The following is a 22,246-nucleotide window of genomic DNA, read 5'->3' as shown; positions in this document are numbered from 1 at the left end:
TGATGGGTGGCCAACTTCGCGACCCGAGTTCGATTCCCGCTCACGGCCAACACCCAGTGACGATTATCTGAACCCGGCCGACTCAGCCTCAAAAGGAGTCGCTGGTGCTCTGTGTAAAAATCGCCACTGGGGAGACAAAGGCGGCCGGGCGTGGTGCTGGCCACCCACCCCCTCGTGATACCGTTCCGGCCTTCATCGGTGCTCCTCGCTAGCAGCACTTGCCCCAACAGTCTGTTGAAGGCCACACGGGGGATCTTTGTCTTTGGGGTGGGTGGTGAAGATGAGTGTGGGCGGGGTAGTGCGGTTTGTTTGGGCGAGGCTGGAATCGTAGGGGAGAGAGCGAGAGAGTCGGGGGGAGAGAGAGCGAGGGGGGTGGAGAGGGAGATGGGGAAGCCGGGTTTCCACCGCATTCACGAGCGCGTAAACAGCGAGTTTCCTCCCCCCCCCCCTCTCTCTCGTTCCACTGCGTCACGGCTTCCCCGGGTTCCCTGCAGCCCCCCCTACCCCAGACCCCTGACCCAACCCTCTCCGAAGCCCCCACCCACATATTACTTATTCTACTCCACGACTTCTGCTACGTCTACTTCTTCGATACTACTACTCCTGCATCCTCGTCCTCCATCAGCCTCCTCCTCGTGTCTCCCTCCTCGTCTCCATCCTCCTGCTCCTCGTGTCTCTCTCCCCCACGTGTCTTCCTCCTCTTCCCTCACGTGTCTTCCTCCTCCTCCACGTGTCACCCTCCTCCTGTCTCTCTCCTCTACGTGTCTTCCTCCTCCTCCGCCTCCACGTGTCTTCCTCCTCCTGGTGTCTCCCTCCTCCTCTTGCTCCTCTTCGTGTTATCCTCCTACTCCTCCACGTGTCACCCTCCTCCTCCTCCTCCGCTAGACAATTCCATCAGGAGGCTCTTACCTCCCCCATCCTCCGCAGAACTTCTCCAACCACCACCCAAATCGCAACCCCCCCTCGCCCTCCGCCGCCACCGCCCGTTCCCTGGCCACCTCATCCATCCATAGACCTCCTTCCACCGCTCCTCTCCCTCCACTCTCTCCCCGCGGCTCCCTCCCCCCACCTCCCTCCCCTCCTCTCCCCCCCCCCACCACTGGCCCAGCTCAACTCTTTATAACAACTCGCGCGCTCGCGCACAGCAGAGCGCGCTCGGAGCTGTGCGCGACTCGCATCGCCAGCGTCGCCAGCGTCACCGACACGCCCCGAGCAACTCCGCCCGCTCCACGCCTGTGATGGACACAGCGCCACCCGCTCCACGCCTGTGATGGACACAGCGCCACCCGCTCTACGCCTGTGATGGACACAGCGCCACCGCGCCGAGGAACAGACACACAAGAGAAGAACTTCCTCATTGCGAAGTTGAGACGCCTGGGGAGTGACACCTGGGGAGTGAGACCTGGGGAGTGAGACCTGGGGAGTGACGCCTGGGGAGTGACGCCTGGGGAGTGACGCCTGGGGAGTGAGACCTGGGGAGTGAGACCTAGGGAGTGACACCTGGGGAGTGACGCCTGGGGAGTGACGCCTGGGGAGTGACGCCTGGGGAGTGAGACCTGGGAGTGACGCCTGGGGAGTGAGACCTGGGGAGTGACGCCTGGGGAGTGACGCCTGGGGAGTGACACCTGGGGAGTGACGCCTGGGGAGTGACGCCTGGGGAGTGAGACCTGGGGAGTGACGCCTGGGGAGTGACAACTGGGGAGTGACGCCTGGGGAGTGACGCCTGTGGAGTGACACCTGGGGAGTGACGCCTGGGGAGTGAGACCTGGGGAGTGAGACCTGGGGAGTGACGCCTGGGGAGTGACACCTGGGGAGTGACGCCTGGGGAGTGAGACCTGGGGAGTGACGCCTGGGAGTGACACCTGGGGAGTGACACCTGGAGAGTGACACCTGGGGAGTGACGCCTGGGGAGTGACGCCTGGGGAGTGAGACCTGGGGAGTGACACCTGGGAGTGAGACCTGGGGAGTGACACCTGGGGAGTGACACCTGGGAGTGACGCCTGGGGAGTGACGCCTGGGGAGTGAGACCTGCGGGACGCGAGAACCTGGGAGCGGCGGTTGCGGTGATCGCGGCCGCAGAGGTGAGTGACGGCAGAGGCGCCCCTGCACGCTTCATCATCACGGTGGCTAAGAGATGTTAACTACCTCGCCTGGTATACAGGAGGTCGTGGATTCGATCCCGACCCTAACGCCTACTGCTGTAAATTTGGAGATTGCGTCTATCTCTCTCATCATCATCACGGTGGCTAGGGGATGTTAACTACCTCTCCTGGTATACAGGAGATCGTGGATTCGATCCCGACCCTAACGCCTACTGCTGTAAATTTGGACTTTGCATGGTCTCCCCACGTGGATTTTTTTTCTCCGGGTCCACGGGTTTTTAGAGTGTTTGGCTGCTATACATTTCCACGTAATAAGCCACTTCATTGGGCTATCATTTGTGGCCAGGTCGCTTCTGAGCAAGAGCTATATAGCTCAGTGGGCCTTAGCTGCTAAAGTAAGAAAATAGTTTAATTTTAGTTTACACTACGCTACTAACCCGGCGGCTAACACCAGTGACGATTATTTGAACCCAGTCCTGGGCCTCTTCCCCTAGGTCGACTCCGCCTCAAATGAGTACCTGGTTGCTGTGTGTAAACATTTCCACTGGGGAGACAAAGGCAGCCGGGCGTGGTGCTGGCCACCTACCCCCTCGTGTGCCGTGCCGAACTTCGTAGGTGCTCGCTAACAGCACTTGCCCCAACACTCTGTTGAAGGATATCTGGAGGATCTTTGTCTTGTGTACACGTGTGTAGAAGCGCAACTCGTGCGTGTCCAATACTCATGGAAGCCTTTTAGACTATACTTCACCACGCCGGTCAGTACGGGTTGGTGAAGAGAGGGGGGGTGGGGCAGTGATTACCGCCATTGGTAATCAGATAGCGATGATCGGAAATCGAACTCAGGTCTCCGGGATCATAGAGTGGTGCGCCAACCACCACGCCACCGCTCCTCCATTACAAATTGTTTAATTTAAAGACCTCCTGATTTTCTTCTTAAACTCAATATATATACCACGACTGATCCGGCCATATGAAGGTGGAATTTCCACTTCTACAGAGCGCTGCCTGCTGCTGCTGGCTCCTAGAGATGTCTGCAGCCGGTTCTCGACGCTGATTGGCTCAGCTGCTTGATTCAGTTCCTGATGAAGTAGCGCCAGCAGCAGCAACGGCAGCAGCAGCTACCGGCACGTGCAGCGGAACGTCGGACATCACGCCGAACAGCGCATTGGGGCGGCACACCGCGAAACGGCATCGCAGAGAGAGAGACCCCCCACAGCACACAGCCCCCACCTAACTCGACGAGGTGGGGGGATGGCATCGGCCAAAGGTGGCAACTGCAATACATTCCATTACTTCTCTGGAATTTAAGAGAAAACGTAAGACAAACATCGTGTGGGTGTGTGTGTGGGTGTGTGTGTGTGGGTGTGTGTGTATGGGTGTGTGTATGGGTGTGTGTATGGGTGTGTAGGCTGGGCACCATACGTGCAGGCTTCACTCGCTCTCGGCGGGTTCGGTTTGTGCGACGTCGCCTACTATATGCGCGGTAGCCTATTTCCACCCAAAATTCGCTATATGCGGTTTGAATTCACGGCTATGCGGCGGCTATGCCGTCGGACGTGGAGCAACCGTGTGCTGCGTGTGTACTGCGTGTGTGCTCTGTGCTGTGTGTACTTGTGTGTGCTGTGTGTGTGCTGTGTGTACTGCGTGTGGGCTGTGTGTGTACTGCGTGTAGGCTCTGGGCTGTGTGTGTGTACTGTGTGTGTGCTATGTGTGGGCTGCGTGTGTACTCTCTGTACTGTGTGTAGGCTGTGTGCTGTGTGTGTACTGCGTGTGTACTGCGTGTGGGCTGTGTGTGTACTCTGTGCACTGTGTGTGGGCTGTGTGTACTCTGTGCACTGTATGTGGGCTGTGTGTGTACTGCGTGTGTACTGCGTGTGGGCTGTGTGTGTACTCTGTGCACTGTGTGTGGGCTGTGTGTGTACTCTTTGTACTGTGTGTGGGCTGTGTGCTGTGTGTGTACTCTGTGCACTGCGTGTGGGCTGTGTGTGTACTGCGTGTGTACTGCGTGTGGGCTGTGTGTGTACTCTGTGCACTGTGTGTGGGCTGTGTGTGTACTCTTTGTACTGTGTGTAGGCTGTGTGCTGTGTGTGTACTCTGTGCACTGTGTGTGGGCTGTGTGGGTACTGCGTGTGTACTGCGTGTGGGCTGTGTGTGTACTCTGTGCACTGTGTGTGGGCTGTGTGTGTACTCTGTGCACTGTGTGTGGGCTGTGTGTGTACTCGGCAGACAGCTGTCTCCTCGTGCGGATTCACTTTGTGCGCGCCCCCTTTGTTTTGGAACGCATCTACCACTACAACTACTACCGCACAGAGCGAGGGAAATACCAATAATATGACCAGCAGGGTCGATGGTCGATGATGATCGATGGTCAAAAAAATATTACGGGGAGACACAGCACCTAAGGAAACGAAGAAGGCAGATTGGTGTTCTGGTGGTCGGGTGACTGCGAGAGATGGTGGCGGGTTGGCGGAGGCTTTCATCCAGCCAGCAGTGGATTGACCTTGGCTGATGATGACCCTCCTGGACATCACATTTTGTTGAGTTTGTTGTCCTTCCCCGGCGCAACCTCCGATTAGTACGGTTGGCTACGTACGGTGCGAAAGAAGCTCAACATCCTTACAAACAAAAAAAGAGCATCAGAGCTCATCGGATTCCTCCAGTCTAAATAATGATCGCGGTGACGCCGACGGTGGTGATGGTGGTGGTGGTAATGATGAACGTGAATACGTCGCCACAATGTTGAACTCCGTTCAGGTTGAACTTTGGAAACGGTGAGGATGGAACAGCCGACAGTGTCGGCCACAAGTACGAGATGACCCACGAGCAGAGAGACCCGTCGCTCTGTCGAGTCCAGGGCACGGCAAAAACCCGCGCTTCATGACGCGCTACGTGCTAACGAACGATCGCCCTCTCGTATTCGCCACCACGGTGAATTGCGGCTCTCGCAATATCGAGGGGCTGTTTTGGTTTTGTCAGCAAACGCGAACACAAGAAAACCTCTCTTCCTTGTCACGTTGGTTTTTTGCCGTGCCGCGGTCTCGTCCATCAGCCCCTCGCTGACAAATGTTGTCAAGCCGCGATTTGTTTGAGCGAGCAAAGAGCACTCCCCGACCCGTTTAGACTGTGTGCGTCTCGTCAGCAGGGTCAGACGCTCGTGAAACAGATGCTGCTGGGATTTGCCAGATGTGTCATTGGCACGAGCACTCCGTGCACACTAACGGGGAGCCCCAGTTCAACGTGAAAGGGTGACAATGAACGGCACACAGAGCCATGCATTCCACGTCGGCAGTGGAGGGACAATCACTGCTATCCACCTGGGTTAGGGTTCGAACTCCGGGTCCTAAAAATGAAATAAAATGTTTTGTTATTTTACCAGCTAAGGCCCACTGAGCTTTTTTACAGCTTATTTTGCAGAAGCAACCTGGCTATCAACAAATGATAGCTCGAAGAAAGTGGCTCATCATGGAGTGCAAATTCATAGCAGTGGTCGAAATACTCTAAACGCGTGACGTTAATTTCTACATGTGGAGAGAAAAGACCGGAGAACCCGGAGAAAAATCCACGCGACCACGGGAAGAGAGAGAGACAGGGAGAGACACCGCAAACTCCAAATATACAGCAGCAGCAGCAGGCGTCAGGGTCGGGATCGAACCCACGACCTCCTCCATACCAGGCGAGGTAGTTAACATCTCCTAGCCATCATGCTGATGAGAGAGAGAGACACCGCAAACTCCACATATACAGCAGCAGGCGTCAGGGTCGGGATCGAACATACCAGGCGAGATATCCTAGCCATCATGATGATGAGAGAGAGAGAGAGACACCGCAAACTCCAAATATACAGCAGCAGGCGTCAGGGTCGGGATCGAACCCATGAGCCGAGAGTCCCTTGCGGCACTGGGGTTTGGCGGTAGGGACAGATGAGAGAGAGAGGGGTTGGAAGGGGGGAGGAGGCGCGAGGGGTGGAGGATTGGGGAGACCCTAACCCACCCCACCCACCCCAACACCACCCCCCTTGGCCCCAGGGCAGATGGAGGCTGCGTGGAGGGAATCCTGGAACCGCGCCAGTAGCTCCTAGCGAGTGGAGAGGAAGAGGAGGGAGGGGCGGGGGGGAGCACCTGTAGGTGACCCCTCCCACCCCCCTTGTGTGTGTGTCAGTGTGTGTGTGTTAGTGTGTGTGTGTTAGTGTGTGTTAGTGTGTGTGTGTTAGTGTGTGTGTGTTAGTGTGTGTGTTAGTGTGTGTGTTAGTGTGTGTGTTAGTGTGTGTGTTAATGTGTGTGTGTTAGTGTGTGTGTTAGTGTGTGTGTTAGTGTGTGTGTGTTAGTGTGTGTGTTAGTGTGTGTGTTAGTGTGTGTTAGTGTGTGTGTTAGTGTGTGTGTTAGTGTGTGTGTCAGTGTGTGTGTTAGTGTGTGTGTTAATGTGTGTGTGTTAGTGTGTGTGTTAGTGTGTGTGTTAGTGTGTGTGTTAGTGTGTGTGTTAATGTGTGTGTGTTAATGTGTGTGTGTTAGTGTGTGTGTTAGTGTGTGTGTTAATGTGTGTGTGTTAGTGTGTGTGTTAGTGTGTGTGTTAGTGTGTGTGTTAGTGTGTGTGTGTTAGTGTGTGTGTGTTAGTGTGTGTGTGTTAGTGTGTGTGTGTTAGTGTGTGTTAGTGTGTGTTAGTGTGTGTGTGTTAGTGTGTGTCAGTGTGTGTGTCAGTGTGTGTGTGTGTTAGTGTGTGTTAGTGTGTGTGTTAATGTGTGTGTGTTAATGTGTGTGTTAGTGTGTGTGTTAGTGTGTGTGTGTTAGTGTGTGTGTTAGTGTGTGTGTTAGTGTGTGTGTTAGTGTGTGTGTCAGTGTGTGTGTGTTAGTGTGTGTGTGTGTGTGTTAGTGTGTGTTAGTGTGTGTGTTAGTGTGTGTGTTAGTGTGTGTGTTAGTGTGTGTCAGTGTGTGTGTTAGTGTGTGTGTTAGTGTGTGTGTTAGTGTGTGTGTCAGTGTGTGTGTTAGTGTGTGTGTGTGTTAGTGTGTGTTAGTGTGTGTGTTAGTGTGTGTGTTAGTGTGTGTGTTAGTGTGTGTGTGTTAGTGTGTGTGTTAGTGTGTGTGTTAGTGTGTGTGTTAGTGTGTGTGTTAGTGTGTGTTAGTGTGTGTGTGTTAGTGTGTGTCAGTGTGTGTGTGTTAGTGTGTGTGTTAGTGTGTGTGTTAGTGTGTGTTAGTGTGTGTGTTAGTGTGTGTGTGTGTTAGTGTGTGTGTTAGTGTGTGTGTTAGTGTGTGTGTCAGTGTGTGTGTCAGTGTGTGTGTTAGTGTGTGTGTCAGTGTGTGTTAGTGTGTGTGTGTGTGTTAGTGTGTGTGTGTTAGTGTGTGTGTTAGTGTGTGTGTTAGTGTGTGTGTCAGTGTGTGTTAGTGTGTGTGTGTGTGTTAGTGTGTGTGTGTTAGTGTGTGTTAGTGTGTGTCAGTGTGTGTTAGTGTGTGTGTTAGTGTGTGTGTGTTAGTGTGTGTGTTAGTGTGTGTGTTAGTGTGTGTGTCAGTGTGTGTTAGTGTGTGTGTGTTAGTGTGTGTGTTAGTGTGTGTGTTAGTGTGTGTGTTAGTGTGTGTGTCAGTGTCTGTGTCAGTGTGTGTGTTAGTGTGTGTGTGTTAGTGTGTGTGTTAGTGTGTGTGTTAGTGTGTGTGTCAGTGTCTGTGTCAGTGTGTGTGTGTTAGTGTGTGTGTTAGTGTGTGTGTTAGTGTGTGTGTGTTAGTGTGTGTGTTAGTGTGTGTTAGTGTGTGTGTTAGTGTGTGTGTTAGTGTGTGTGTTAGTGTGTGTGTTAGTGTGTGTTAGTGTGTGTTAGTGTGTGTGTTAGTGTGTGTTAGTGTGTGTGTTAGTGTGTGTGTGTTAGTGTGTGTTAGTGTGTGTTAGTGTGTGTGTTAGTGTGTGTGTCAGTGTGTGTTAGTGTGTGTGCTAGTGTGTGTGTCAGTGTGTGTGTTAGTGTGTGTGTTAGTGTGTGTGTTAGTGTGTGTGTGTTAGTGTGTGTTAGTGTGTGTTAGTGTGTGTGTGTTAGTGTGTGTGTTAGTGTGTGTGTTAGTGTGTGTGTTAGTGTGTGTGTTAGTGTGTGTGTTAGTGTGTGTGTCAGTGTGTGTGTTAGTGTGTGTGTCAGTGTGTGTGTTAGTGTGTGTGTCTGTGTGTGTGTTAGTGTGTGTGTGTTAGTGTGTGTTAGTGTGTGTGTGTTAGTGTGTGTTAGTGTGTGTGTCAGTGTGTGTGTTAGTGTGTGTTAGTGTGTGTTAGTGTGTGTGTTAGTGTGTGTTAGTGTGTGTGTTAGTGTGTGTGTTAGTGTGTGTGTTAGTGTGTGTGTGTCAGTGTGTGTTAGTGTGTGTGTTAGTGTGTGTGTTAGTGTGTGTGTCAGTGTGTGTGTTAGTGTGTGTTAGTGTGTGTGTGTTAGTGTGTGTGTTAGTGTGTGTGTTAGTGTGTGTGTCAGTGTGTGTGTTAGTGTGTGTGTTAATGTGTGTGTGTTAGTGTGTGTGTTAGTGTGTGTGTTAGTGTGTGTGTTAATGTGTGTGTGTTAATGTGTGTGTGTTAGTGTGTGTGTTAGTGTGTGTGTTAATGTGTGTGTGTTAGTGTGTGTGTTAGTGTGTGTGTTAGTGTGTGTGTTAGTGTGTGTGTGTTAGTGTGTGTGTTAGTGTGTGTGTTAGTGTGTGTGTTAGTGTGTGTGTGTTAGTGTGTGTGTGTTAGTGTGTGTTAGTGTGTGTTAGTGTGTGTGTGTTAGTGTGTGTCAGTGTGTGTGTCAGTGTGTGTGTGTGTTAGTGTGTGTTAGTGTGTGTGTTAATGTGTGTGTGTTAATGTGTGTGTTAGTGTGTGTGTTAGTGTGTGTGTGTTAGTGTGTGTGTTAGTGTGTGTGTTAGTGTGTGTGTTAGTGTGTGTGTCAGTGTGTGTGTGTTAGTGTGTGTGTGTGTGTTAGTGTGTGTTAGTGTGTGTGTTAGTGTGTGTGTTAGTGTGTGTGTTAGTGTGTCAGTGTGTGTGTTAGTGTGTGTGTTAGTGTGTGTGTTAGTGTGTGTGTTAGTGTGTGTGTCAGTGTGTGTGTTAGTGTGTGTGTGTGTTAGTGTGTGTTAGTGTGTGTGTTAGTGTGTGTGTTAGTGTGTGTGTTAGTGTGTGTTAGTGTGTGTGTTAGTGTGTGTGTTAGTGTGTGTGTTAGTGTGTGTGTTAGTGTGTGTTAGTGTGTGTGTGTTAGTGTGTGTCAGTGTGTGTGTGTTAGTGTGTGTGTTAGTGTGTGTGTTAGTGTGTGTTAGTGTGTGTGTTAGTGTGTGTGTGTGTTAGTGTGTGTGTTAGTGTGTGTGTTAGTGTGTGTGTCAGTGTGTGTGTCAGTGTGTGTGTTAGTGTGTGTGTCAGTGTGTGTTAGTGTGTGTGTGTGTGTTAGTGTGTGTGTGTTAGTGTGTGTGTTAGTGTGTGTGTTAGTGTGTGTGTCAGTGTGTGTTAGTGTGTGTGTGTGTTAGTGTGTGTGTTAGTGTGTGTTAGTGTGTGTCAGTGTGTGTTAGTGTGTGTGTTAGTGTGTGTGTGTTAGTGTGTGTGTTAGTGTGTGTGTTAGTGTGTGTGTCAGTGTGTGTTAGTGTGTGTGTGTTAGTGTGTGTGTTAGTGTGTGTGTTAGTGTGTGTGTTAGTGTGTGTGTCAGTGTCTGTGTCAGTGTGTGTGTGTTAGTGTGTGTGTGTTAGTGTGTGTGTTAGTGTGTGTGTTAGTGTGTGTGTCAGTGTCTGTGTCAGTGTGTGTGTGTTAGTGTGTGTGTTAGTGTGTGTGTTAGTGTGTGTGTGTTAGTGTGTGTGTTAGTGTGTGTTAGTGTGTGTGTTAGTGTGTGTTAGTGTGTGTGTTAGTGTGTGTGTTAGTGTGTGTTAGTGTGTGTTAGTGTGTGTGTTAGTGTGTGTTAGTGTGTGTGTTAGTGTGTGTGTGTTAGTGTGTGTTAGTGTGTGTTAGTGTGTGTGTTAGTGTGTGTGTCAGTGTGTGTTAGTGTGTGTGCTAGTGTGTGTGTCAGTGTGTGTGTTAGTGTGTGTGTTAGTGTGTGTGTTAGTGTGTGTTAGTGTGTGTTAGTGTGTGTGTGTTAGTGTGTGTGTTAGTGTGTGTGTTAGTGTGTGTGTTAGTGTGTGTGTTAGTGTGTGTGTTAGTGTGTGTGTCAGTGTGTGTGTTAGTGTGTGTGTCAGTGTGTGTGTTAGTGTGTGTGTCTGTGTGTGTGTTAGTGTGTGTGTGTTAGTGTGTGTTAGTGTGTGTGTGTTAGTGTGTGTTAGTGTGTGTGTCAGTGTGTGTGTTAGTGTGTGTTAGTGTGTGTTAGTGTGTGTTAGTGTGTGTGTTAGTGTGTGTTAGTGTGTGTGTTAGTGTGTGTGTTAGTGTGTGTGTTAGTGTGTGTGTCAGTGTGTGTTAGTGTGTGTGTTAGTGTGTGTGTTAGTGTGTGTGTCAGTGTGTGTGTTAGTGTGTGTTAGTGTGTGTGTGTTAGTGTGTGTGTTAGTGTGTGTGTTAGTGTGTGTGTCAGTGTGTGTGTTAGTGTGTGTGTTAGTGTGTGTGTTAGTGTGTGTTAGTGTGTGTCAGTGTGTGTGTTGGTGTGTGTGTTAGTGTGTGTGTTAGTGTGTGTTAGTGTGTGTGTTAGTGTGTGTGTTAGTGTGTGTGTGTTAGTGTGTGTCAGTGTGTGTGTTAGTGTGTGTGTTAGTGTGTGTGTTAGTGTGTGTGTTAGTGTGTGTGTCAGTGTGTGTGTTAGTGTGTGTGTCTGTGTGTGTGTTAGTGTGTGTGTGTTAGTGTGTGTGTTAGTGTGTGTTAGTGTGTGTCAGTGTGTGTGTTGGTGTGTGTGTTAGTGTGTGTGTTAGTGTGTGTTAGTGTGTGTGTTAGTGTGTGTGTTAGTGTGTGTGTGTTAGTGTGTGTCAGTGTGTGTGTTAGTGTGTGTGTTAGTGTGTGTGTTAGTGTGTGTGTCAGTGTGTGTGTTAGTGTGTGTGTTAGTGTGTGTGTCAGTGTGTGTGTTAGTGTGTGTGTGTTAGTGTGTGTGTTAGTGTGTGTGTGTTAGTGTGTGTGTGTTAGTGTGTGTGTGTTAGTGTGTGTGTTAGTGTGTGTGTGTTAGTGTGTGTGTGTTAGTGTGTGTGTTAGTGTGTGTGTTAGTGTGTGTGTGTTAGTGTGTGTGTGTTAGTGTGTGTTAGTGTGTGTGTTAGTGTGTGTTAGTGTGTGTGTGTTAGTGTGTGTGTTAGTGTGTGTGTGTTAGTGTGTGTGTGTTAGTGTGTGTGTGTTAGTGTGTGTGTTAGTGTGTGTGTGTTAGTGTGTGTGTGTTAGTGTGTGTGTGTTAGTGTGTGTGTGTTAGTGTGTGTGTGTTAGTGTGTGTGTTAGTGTGTGTGTGTTAGTGTGTGTTAGTGTGTGTGTTAGTGTGTGTTAGTGTGTGTGTGTTAGTGTGTGTTAGTGTGTGTGTTAGTGTGTGTTAGTGTGTGTGTTAGTGTGTGTGTTAGTGTGTGTGTCAGTGTGTGTGTCAGTGTGTGTGTTAGTGTGTGTGTCAGTGTGTGTGTTAGTGTGTGTGTCTGTGTGTGTGTTAGTGTGTGTGTGTTAGTGTGTGTTAGTGTGTGTGTGTTAGTGTGTGTTAGTGTGTGTGTCAGTGTGTGTGTTAGTGTGTGTTAGTGTGTGTTAGTGTGTGTTAGTGTGTGTGTTAGTGTGTGTTAGTGTGTGTGTTAGTGTGTGTGTTAGTGTGTGTGTTAGTGTGTGTGTCAGTGTGTGTTAGTGTGTGTGTTAGTGTGTGTGTTAGTGTGTGTGTCAGTGTGTGTGTTAGTGTGTGTTAGTGTGTGTGTGTTAGTGTGTGTGTTAGTGTGTGTGTTAGTGTGTGTGTCAGTGTGTGTGTTAGTGTGTGTGTTAGTGTGTGTGTTAGTGTGTGTTAGTGTGTGTCAGTGTGTGTGTTGGTGTGTGTGTTAGTGTGTGTGTTAGTGTGTGTTAGTGTGTGTGTTAGTGTGTGTGTTAGTGTGTGTGTGTTAGTGTGTGTCAGTGTGTGTGTTAGTGTGTGTGTTAGTGTGTGTGTTAGTGTGTGTGTTAGTGTGTGTGTCAGTGTGTGTGTTAGTGTGTGTGTCTGTGTGTGTGTTAGTGTGTGTGTGTTAGTGTGTGTGTTAGTGTGTGTTAGTGTGTGTCAGTGTGTGTGTTGGTGTGTGTGTTAGTGTGTGTGTTAGTGTGTGTTAGTGTGTGTGTTAGTGTGTGTGTTAGTGTGTGTGTGTTAGTGTGTGTCAGTGTGTGTGTTAGTGTGTGTGTTAGTGTGTGTGTTAGTGTGTGTGTCAGTGTGTGTGTTAGTGTGTGTGTTAGTGTGTGTGTCAGTGTGTGTGTTAGTGTGTGTGTGTTAGTGTGTGTGTTAGTGTGTGTGTGTTAGTGTGTGTGTGTTAGTGTGTGTGTGTTAGTGTGTGTGTTAGTGTGTGTGTGTTAGTGTGTGTGTGTTAGTGTGTGTGTGTTAGTGTGTGTGTGTTAGTGTGTGTGTGTTAGTGTGTGTGTGTTAGTGTGTGTTAGTGTGTGTGTTAGTGTGTGTTAGTGTGTGTGTGTTAGTGTGTGTGTTAGTGTGTGTGTGTTAGTGTGTGTGTGTTAGTGTGTGTGTGTTAGTGTGTGTGTTAGTGTGTGTGTGTTAGTGTGTGTGTGTTAGTGTGTGTGTGTTAGTGTGTGTGTGTTAGTGTGTGTGTGTTAGTGTGTGTGTGTTAGTGTGTGTGTGTTAGTGTGTGTTAGTGTGTGTGTTAGTGTGTGTTAGTGTGTGTGTGTTAGTGTGTGTTAGTGTGTGTGTTAGTGTGTGTTAGTGTGTGTGTTAGTGTGTGTGTTAGTGTGTGTGTCAGTGTGTGTGTTGGTGTGTGTCAGTGTGTGCGTCAGTGTGTGTGTTAGTATGTGTGTCAGTGTGCGTGTTAGTGTGCGTGTCAGTGTGTGTGGGGAGCGGTAGTGTAGCGGTTAGCGCGCTGCGCTATGAACTCGGCGATACGGGTTCATATTCCGCTCACGGCCAACACCAGTGACGATTATCTGAACCGGTCCTGGAACTCCCCTAGGTCGACTCAACCTCAAATGAGTACCTGGTGCGGTGCTTAAAGTATCAGCACAGGGAAGACAAAGGCGGTCGGGCGTGGTGCTGACCACCCCACCCCCTCGTGTGCCGTGCCGGCCTTCATAGGTGCTGCTCGCTAACACCACTTGCCCCCTACAGTTTGGTAAAGGCTACACGGGGGTGGGGGATCTTTGGCTTTGTGTGTTGCCGCTGGTATCCGTGTTGATGACAATGACGCTGATGATGTTGCTGATATTTCAGGATAGACTCGCGACTTGGCGACATCTCGCAGCCAGCCCGACCATGCGCACCCACGCACTGGGTAAGACAGCCGCTCACCACCCCTCACCCACCGACCACTCACCACTCGATACTCACCCACAGCGCGGCTCAACTCTCACCTCGAATCCTCTCCCGTACCACTCACCCACCACCCCCCAACACTCACCACTCACCCCGCACCGCTCACCTCTCACTTCGCATCCGCACCCGAGCCACTCACCCACCACCCACAGAGATGGCGAGGACCTTCGAGTGACTGGAGAAAAAGTGACAACTCCATGCCCACACGGGCATGGAGTTGTCACGGGCGTGGTGGTGGTCGTGGTGATGGCTATGTGTGCGCGCCCGTGCGTGATCCGTCGCTTTTTAAGCAAGGGATTTGTGCAACTCCCAGCGCTATGCGAGATGACTCCGGTAGTGAGCGCTGGGGGTGTGTGGGGGGTGAGTGGGGGGTGGGGGTAAGTTGGGGGGGCTGAGTGGGGGGTGTGGGGGGTGGCAGTACAGCAAGTGGGTTCGCGGTGGCTTTGCTTCGGATACCACGTGGTCTCCTTCCACGTGCAGCAAAACAACGACTTTACATCGTCTTGCTTCTTTCGGTAAAGTCACGTAGAAAGGAAATCATTTATTATGTTTTATTTTTATTATTTTATTATTTCCCTTCTACGTGACTTTACCGAAAGAACCAAGAAGATGAATCCCTGCAGTCACGAAAGCTTTAAATCGAAACGACTTGACATTTAATAAAAACAATTGCCCGAACACCACTGCCGCCCCATGTAGCAGCGCCTTGAGACTCGGTGAGTTTGAGTCTTGGCTAGAGCCATTACCCCTCCCCCCGGCCCCCCTCGATCGCTGGTCTGAGTCACTCTCAGGAAGGGGGTCCAGGATGGGACTCTGGAGCGGGCGGGGGTCAGTGGGAGGGGGGTTGCAGGGGCTTGGGGGATTTAGGAGGAAGCGATGGGAGAGCGGTGAATATGTACACTTCTCATCGTCATCACCAACATCATCGACATCAGCAGCCATGCTCGATCCACTGTTGAATGAAAACACTCGCCCAATAGGGCTGCCCCCTCCATCCCTGGCGAACTCGTTACCATCGTTACCATCGCTCCGTCTCCTCCGCTCGAGCGTCCGTGTCGGACCTCTGCGTTCGTAGCTCCACGCCGTAACTCAGCTCTCCCCCCCACCCTCTCTCCCGTCTCTCCTCCCCCTCTCTCTCCCCCCCTCTCTCCCCCCTCTCTCTCCCCCCCTCTCCCCCTCTCTCCCCCCCCTCTCCCCCTCTCTCCCACCCCCCTCTCCCCTCTCTCTCTCCCCCCTCTCTCTCCCCCCTCTCTCTCCCCCCCTCTCCCCCCTCTCTCTCCCCCCCTCTCCCCCCTCTCTCCCCCCCTCTCTCCCCCCTCTCTCTCCCTCGCGATGCACGTGAGCGAGGCAACTGTGGCTCGCGATGCTCTTAAACTTTAAATTTTTACCCCGACAAATTCGAACATTTACACCGCAACTGAACCCCCCGTTGGCGATCGCATAGCAGCAGCAGCAGTAGCGATCATCGAGTCACCCCCTGCCCCCTTCTGCTGACCTCCCCGCCCTCCTCTTCCCCAATAGCTCCAGACCACGACGCGACCCATGGAAAGGGCTTCTCGATCTCAGGCGACCCAGACTCCAGAGTCTCCCAGATGCACGCGCTCGTCATGAGCTCCTCCTGGCTCGACCAAGTCGAGGGACAAACGATGCGCGACAGCGCCAGCCACCATCATCACCATCAGCAGCAGCATCAGCAGCATCACCATCAGCAGCAGCAGCAGCATCATCATCAACAGCAGCAGCAGCAACCAGAGAGCAAGTTTCCACATGCGACTAACGGCAGCTGCCACTCAGAACAACAACAACCACCACCACCCATCTTCGACTGCCCCAGCATCCAAATCACCTCGTTCCCACCGCACTGCGTCACGTCTGCCGCGCACAGCGGCGCCGAAGCTTCGGACCCGGCCGGTGACCCCAACGGGAACACCGCGGCTGCTGTGGTCGCTGGAGGTGGGGCTGCTGCTGCTGCTGCCGCAGCTGTCCCGAGGCTGTCGGAGCACCTGTACCTGCCCCTGGACCAAACCCCGTACCGCGAGAGCGGCCACAACAACCTGAGTCCCAGCAGCAGTCTCTCGTCGCGCAGCTGCTTCTCCGACGCCTCCTCAATCGAGTCGTACCCTTACGCGTGCGACGACAACGAGGCCGACCTCAACGACGCCGCCACGAGACTCGTCCTTCAGCAGCAACAACAGCAACAACAACAACAACAACAGCAACAACAGCAGCAGCAGCAGCAGCTGGGCTCTCCGCACACATCCTCGCCGCTGCCGTCGCCCCAGGGTTCCCCGGGATTTCGAGTCGCGGCCACCGCGGCCGCCTCTGGCGCCGACGAGACGTGGACGCCCTTGGGATGCGCGGCCGCCGCGGGGCTGGGGAGCGGTCACGCCGCGCTGGGCCGGCGGCGCTCGGCGGGCGCTCCCGCTCGGCTCATGACGGGGGGCGAGGATGGATTTCTCTACCCGGGGATGCTGGCGGCCGGAGGTGGTGCTGGTGGTGGTGGTGCTGGTGGTGGTGCTACGGGGCCCGTATCCCTCCCGGCTTCACCTCGAGGCAAGCGCCGTTATTCTAGCGCCGAGATTTATTACGGAGCACGTGGTGGTGGTGGAGGTGGTGGTGGAGGTGGTGGTGGAGGTGGTGGTGGTGGTGGTGGCTCTCCCGCGCTCTCCCCGGCGCTCTCCCCGGCGCTCTCGCCGCGCTCCTCGCCGCGTTCCAGCATCGTGGAGGACGGCGCGCGCTCACCGGCGACGCCGGCGCTCGCCATATGTCCCGACGGAGACGCCACGGCCGAGGACCTTCCCGTGAAGGCGCGCAGAAGGGCATCGCCGCGGCGGGACGAGGAGGACGGCGCGGCGTGCGCGCTTCATCAGCATCATCATCAGCAGCAGCAGAATCATCAGCAGCAGCATCAGCATCAGCAGCTCAAGAGAGAACCTAGCGGTGATCCCTTCCTCTGCGTGCCTCCCTCCTTCCCGTGGGGGAAGGGAAAGGGCAGCGGGGGAGGTGGGGGCAGTGGGTGCGGGGCCCTGGGGGGAGGAGGAGTGGGAGGAGCGCACGCGCCCCTCTTTAGGTGAGAGACGCAGATCAGTGATTGGTTACCTCTGCAGTAGCCAGCGGTCATTTCCTGACGTCACTACTCAGCCTTTACCCCCCCCCCCCTTCATCTCTTAGCCCCAGTACACCATCGTCATCACCCTACCTCCTCAATCTCCTCCTTCTGTAACCATCCTCCTCATCTCTCTACCTATCATCCGCTGCAGCACAAAGATCATCGTCACCTCCGCCTACCCCCTACACCCATAATCCGAAGGGCCTTTGTGTGCTCCCCGCGAAATTCGCCCCCCTCAACCCCGGCCATAGTAACGTGGAATTTCCACCACCAGTGCCGTAAACCAGGGATGCGGACCAATGCCTCACTGCTCACCTGAGCTGGACACCAACCCTTAACTCATCCATACAGCCCGAGCGCCTACTCTTGAGTACAATGACAAAACTCGTCACATCAATGTGGAATGTTTGCACGTGTGTGTGTGTGTCCCCACCCCAATTTAGGGTAACTTCACTTCCCCCCCTCGACTGGCAACTGCCCAGCACGGGAGGTCCCTACGAGCTGCGGGTCGAGTTGGAGCCCAGGCCCCACCACCGCGCTCACTACGAGACAGAGGGGAGCCGGGGGGCCGTGAAGGCTGCTTCGGGGGGACACCCCCTCGTGAAGGTGAACACCGCTGGGGGAGAGGGGGGGGGCGCACCGTGGGTGATGGTTGTGGCGAGGGGCGGGGGGGACCGGGGTTAGGGGGAGGGAGGGGACAAGCCCACAACGTCAAGCGCTCAGCAACCAAACAGCACTTTCTAAGCTGTAATCGATCAAGAGTTGTGCAATGTGGGACACAGAAGTTGTGCTGCCCGTGGGGAAGGAGGGAGGGTCGCAACACGTCCAGGCTGCTGGTTCAGAAGTAAGTTAGAACGCTAACCCCTGCTTGTAACTAGGCGGGGAACTGCTTTGTGTCTTTAGTTTAGCGTCCAATTAGCGCGGTTGGCTACGTACGGCGCGAAAGAAGTTAAACGTAATAATAATTAGCGCTACATCCACCCAGGGCGCTACATCTGGTCGTGAATCTGGCACCGGCGTTGACTTTCACAAGTGGCGGCTTAGTGACAAGCGGTTCTGATTTGGATCATCAGCGCCGCTGAAAAGATTCAAGATTCTGCCTCTCCGTGTCTCTGCTCGCGCTCGCTTAGTACCGACAGGACAGGCAAAGCACCCCCGTGTAGCCCGTAGCCGACAGTTGGGGCAAGATCTGTGAGCGAGTAGCACCTGTGAAGGCCGACACGACGGGGTGGGTGGTCAACACCACGCACCGGCCGTCTTTGTCCCTCCCCAGCGGCTATGTTTACATATCGCGCCAGGTACTATCGGAGGTCCGGAACCGGTTCAGATAATCGTCACTGGTGTTGGCCGTGAGCGGGAATGGAACTCGGGGTCGCCGGGTTCGCAGCGCATGCACTCACAACGGTCACGATGTGTTTTTACGCAACGACTTGCTGCGAGTTGGCGGTGAGAATTTGTGAGATCACGACGTGGGATTTTGCGGGCCCGTGAAATATTCCCACGCCCACACCCCCACCCCACCAACACCACCTCCTCCAACGTCTCCATCCTATCCATTCTCCTCTTCTACCTCCCCTACCCTCATCCTCCTCATCACTACCGCCTCCATTCCATCACCTCCTCACCACCTCCGTCTCTACCTGCCCTACCCTCTACCCGACCCTCATCCTCTCCACCGCCCTACTCTACTCTACCTCCTCGAACTCTCCCACCACCACCACCTCTTTATCTCTCCAACCCCTTCCTCACTACCACCACCACCTCCTCCTCCTCCATCTCCTCCTCATTCTATCCCATCTCCTCCTTTTGCCCTCCAACGACGTCCTCCATCTCCTCCTCTCCCACCTCCTCCTCTCTCCCACCTCATCTCCCACCACCTCCTCATCACCCTCTCCTCCTCCCCAACACCACCACCACCACAGCTGCACGGCTACAACGAGAAGCCGCTGACTCTGCACATGTTCATCGGCACGGCGGACGAGCGGCTGCTGCGGCCGCACGCCTTCTACCAGGTGCACCGCATCACGGGCAAGGCGGTGGGCACGAGCAGCCACGAGCTGCTCATGCACGGCACCAAGGTGCTCGAGATTCCGCTGCTGCCCGACAACGGAATGATGGCCAGGTCAGTTTTGTCAAAAAAAAATTAAGTTACATTCCAAACTTTTTTTTTACATCATCGTGAGCCGTACGGCTGATGGGATGTTTAAAATAAAATGAAAATTATATTTAGCTGTTTTTATGGGGGTTTTTATAACTTTACATATATAATGTGGAGTGACAGATGACAGGATACGGCCACCCTTCGTTACAGATGTACTGGTAGTGTTCGCCGTGCTATGTTTGACTTCGTCGTAATCATCATCATCATCGGCTGTTTCATTGGCAGCACGAACGATCATCATCAGTGCCATCATGATCATCATTATCATCAGTGCCATCGTGATCATCATCAGTGCCATCGTGATCATCATCAGTGATCATCATCATCAATGCCATCGTGGTCATCGCCTTTCATTGCCACTCCACTGCTGATGTTCGTCCTGTCGATGACATTAACGTAAACAATAAATGCATCAGACGGTCGTGACGGAGCGATGTAACTTCGAGTGATGAGATCGAGGGACGAGTCTCGCTCACAATTCCACCACCCCCTCCCCCCTACGCCCCCCTCCCTCCGCAGCATCGACTGCGCGGGGATCCTGAAGTTGCGCAACTCGGATATCGAGTTACGCAAGGGGGAGACGGACATCGGGCGGAAGAACACGCGCGTGCGTCTCGTGTTCCGCATCCACGTCCCGCAGCCCGGAGGCAAAGTGCTGTCCCTACAGGCCGCCTCCATCCCCATCGAGTGCTGTGAGTCTCACTCACCCACTCATCCACTCACCCACTCACCCACTCATCCACTCACCCACTCACTCACTCACCCACTCACTCACCTACTCACCCACTCATCCACTCACCCACTCACTCACCCACTCACTCACTCAACCACCGACTCACCCACTCACTACCCCACTCACTCACCCCCTTACTCACTCAACCACCAACTCAACCACCCACTCACCCACTCACTCACCCACTCATCCACTCACCCACCTACTCACCCACTCACCCACTCACCCACTCATCCACTCACCCACCCACTCACCCACTACTCACCCACTCACCCACTACTCACCCACTCATCCACTCACCCACCCACTCACCCACTACCCTCCCACTCACCCACTACTCACCCACCCACTCACCCACCCACTCATCCACTCACCCACTCACTCACTCACCCACTCACTCACCTACTCACCCACTCATCCACTCACCCACTCACTCACTCACCCACTCACTCACTCAACCACCGACTCACCCACTCACTCCCCTACTCACTCACCCACTTAATCACTCAACCACCCACTCACCTACTCACTCACTCACCTACTCACTCACCCACTCACTCACTCAACCACCCACTCACTCACCCACTCATCCACTCACCCACCTACTCACCCACTCACTCACCCACTCACCCACTCATCCACTCACCCACCCACTCACCCACTACTCACCCACTCACCCACTACTCACCCACCCACTCATCCACTCACCCACCCACTCACCCACTACTCACCCACTCACCCACTACTCACCCACCCACCCACTCACCCACCCACTCACCCACTACTCACCCACCCACCCACTCACCCACCCACCCACCCACTCACCCACCCACTCACCCACCCACCCACCCACTCACCCACCCACCCACTCACCCACCCACCCACCCACTCACCCACCCACTCACCCACCCACCCACCCACTCACCCACCCACCCACTCACCCACCCACTCACCCACACACCCACCCACACATCCACCCACTCACCCACCCACTCATTCACTCCACACGACGTGAAGCGCCTTGGTAGCGAGTTACCTCCTTCGCGTGCTATGCAAGGAGCCGTGGGTTCGATCCCGGACCCTGACAATGCCTGTTGTTGTAGATTTGGAGTCCGCATGTTCTCTCTCTCCCCATGGTGGTGTCGTGGATTCTTCTCCCGGTTCCTCCTCTCTTGCTACCCTCGCCTCCACATTTAGAGTCAACACGCGTCGATAATATTTGCCTGCTGCTATAAATTCCCACGTGCAGTGATGATGATGATGATGATAATGATTGCAGCAACTTGGACGATTAGCTATCATCATCATCACCACCACGTGTGGCCAGGTCGCCTCCTGACAAGAGCTACCAGCTCCGTGGGGTTTACCTGGTGAAGAAAATATTTTGTATAGTTTAGTAGCGCAGTTGCGCTAACCACTTGCGCCACCGCTCCCCACGCCTGCACTCACACCACGCACTCGCGCTACTCAAACACGCGCCCTACACGTGCTCTCTTCCTGCGGGAGGGGTGGGGTGCAGGGGGGTGGGTCGAGAGAGAGGGGGGCAGGCTAGTGTTGGGGGCGGGGGCAGCCCCTGCCCCCACCAAGAGCCGTGAGCGTCTCGCTACATTAGACGTTGCTGGGCATCCGTGACTGCTGGACGTCTGTGAAAAAGAGCTTACTGGCTCACCGGATTCCTCCTCCAGCATAAATACAGATTCTGATTCTGACACCACGGCGAAAGACCCCCTCCCCGTGTAGCCGCTTCCGGCTTTCCCCTGCAACATCGACTGCGCAAACCATTCGTCCCCTCCCCCGCCCCTTCCTTACCCCCTTCACCCGCAACCCCTCCCGCCTCCCCGTGTGTCGCGGGGTTGTGGTCCCCAGCCGACCCGGCCGTGACTCCACGCACGTGCAGCCCCCCCCCCCCCCCGGTCCGTCCCATCCCTCTGCTCCCCACCCCACACCGCCCCTGCTATCGCATCCCTTCTCCCCCCCCCCTCTGCCCGCACGGCTGCGTGAGCGCGCGCGCTCGCATCACGGCATATCCCTCCCACGATACCCCCCGCCACCTCAACCACCCCGCCCTCCCCCCACCAACTCCTCCCACTCTTTACCACCCACCCCATGAGGAATGTCGGGAGGGACGCCACCCTCGGAGGTCCCGGTAGCCAGGACCCACCGTTATTGTGTGGACGTGTGTGCACGTGCGTGCGAGAACTCCACGTGGGTTTCAACAACAACAACACACGCACGCACGATCCATCCTGTGATATTTTATTATTCTTCCGTGGGACCCACATTTTGTATAATATATATTTTTTTAAATAAAACATTTAACTCATTGAGTAAACCCTACGGAGTCATTTGTTAGCAGCAGCAGCGGCGGTGACGGCGGCGGCGGCGGCGGCAAACCGCTCGTGATGAGCCGTAACCGGCTCGCGAGCACGTGCTGGTGGAGGGGGTTGGGGTGGGTCGCTGGGGGGGCCTTGGTGGGTGGTGGAGTTGGGGAGGGGGTGCAGAGGGTTGGGTCGATGGAGAGATGGGGGGGGAGGTCGATGTTTCTCTTACGGCGCACAGAACCTAATGAAGTAATGTCACGATCATAGTCACGATCATCATCATCATCACGAACACCATCATCACCACCTCCATCATTATCACCACCATCATCATCACGATTATCATCACCACGCGGGTTTGGTAAATCGCAGGAGCGCGTGGGTTGGTGGCTGATTTGGAGACCTGATCATCAGCATCATCATCCATGGATTGAGCATGGATGATGATGAGCAACACTCAGTAATGGACTTGACCAACCATCCCAATGTAGCAGGACCAT

At 53.6% G+C, this 22,246-nt stretch overlaps 1 protein-coding gene across 1 annotated transcript in view; it reads left to right on the top strand.

Moving 5' to 3' along the window:
• The first annotated feature begins 421 nt into the window (after positions 1–421).
• Positions 422–22,246, top strand: part of LOC116944246 (nuclear factor of activated T-cells, cytoplasmic 3-like) — a 118,723-nt gene continuing 96,898 nt past the window's right edge. The window contains exons 1-6 of the mRNA XM_076068226.1: positions 422–2,081; positions 13,321–13,381; positions 14,944–16,492; positions 16,975–17,137; positions 18,454–18,653; positions 19,212–19,384. Of these exons, the coding sequence (XP_075924341.1) occupies positions 13,363–13,381; positions 14,944–16,492; positions 16,975–17,137; positions 18,454–18,653; positions 19,212–19,384 (2,104 nt within the window). The 5' untranslated portion in view covers positions 422–2,081; positions 13,321–13,362. The remainder of the gene's footprint in view (positions 2,082–13,320; positions 13,382–14,943; positions 16,493–16,974; positions 17,138–18,453; positions 18,654–19,211; positions 19,385–22,246) is intronic.

The sequence above is a fragment of the Petromyzon marinus genome, chromosome 20 (assembly GCF_048934315.1).
Source record: "Petromyzon marinus isolate PM22_M1 ecotype Great Lakes invasive population chromosome 20, UKy_Petmar_22M1.pri1.0, whole genome shotgun sequence".
Taxonomy (NCBI): Eukaryota; Metazoa; Chordata; class Hyperoartia; order Petromyzontiformes; family Petromyzontidae; genus Petromyzon; species Petromyzon marinus.
The sequence above is the reverse complement of the archived record's forward strand: the minus strand, read 5'-3'. Positions and strand labels throughout refer to the sequence as shown.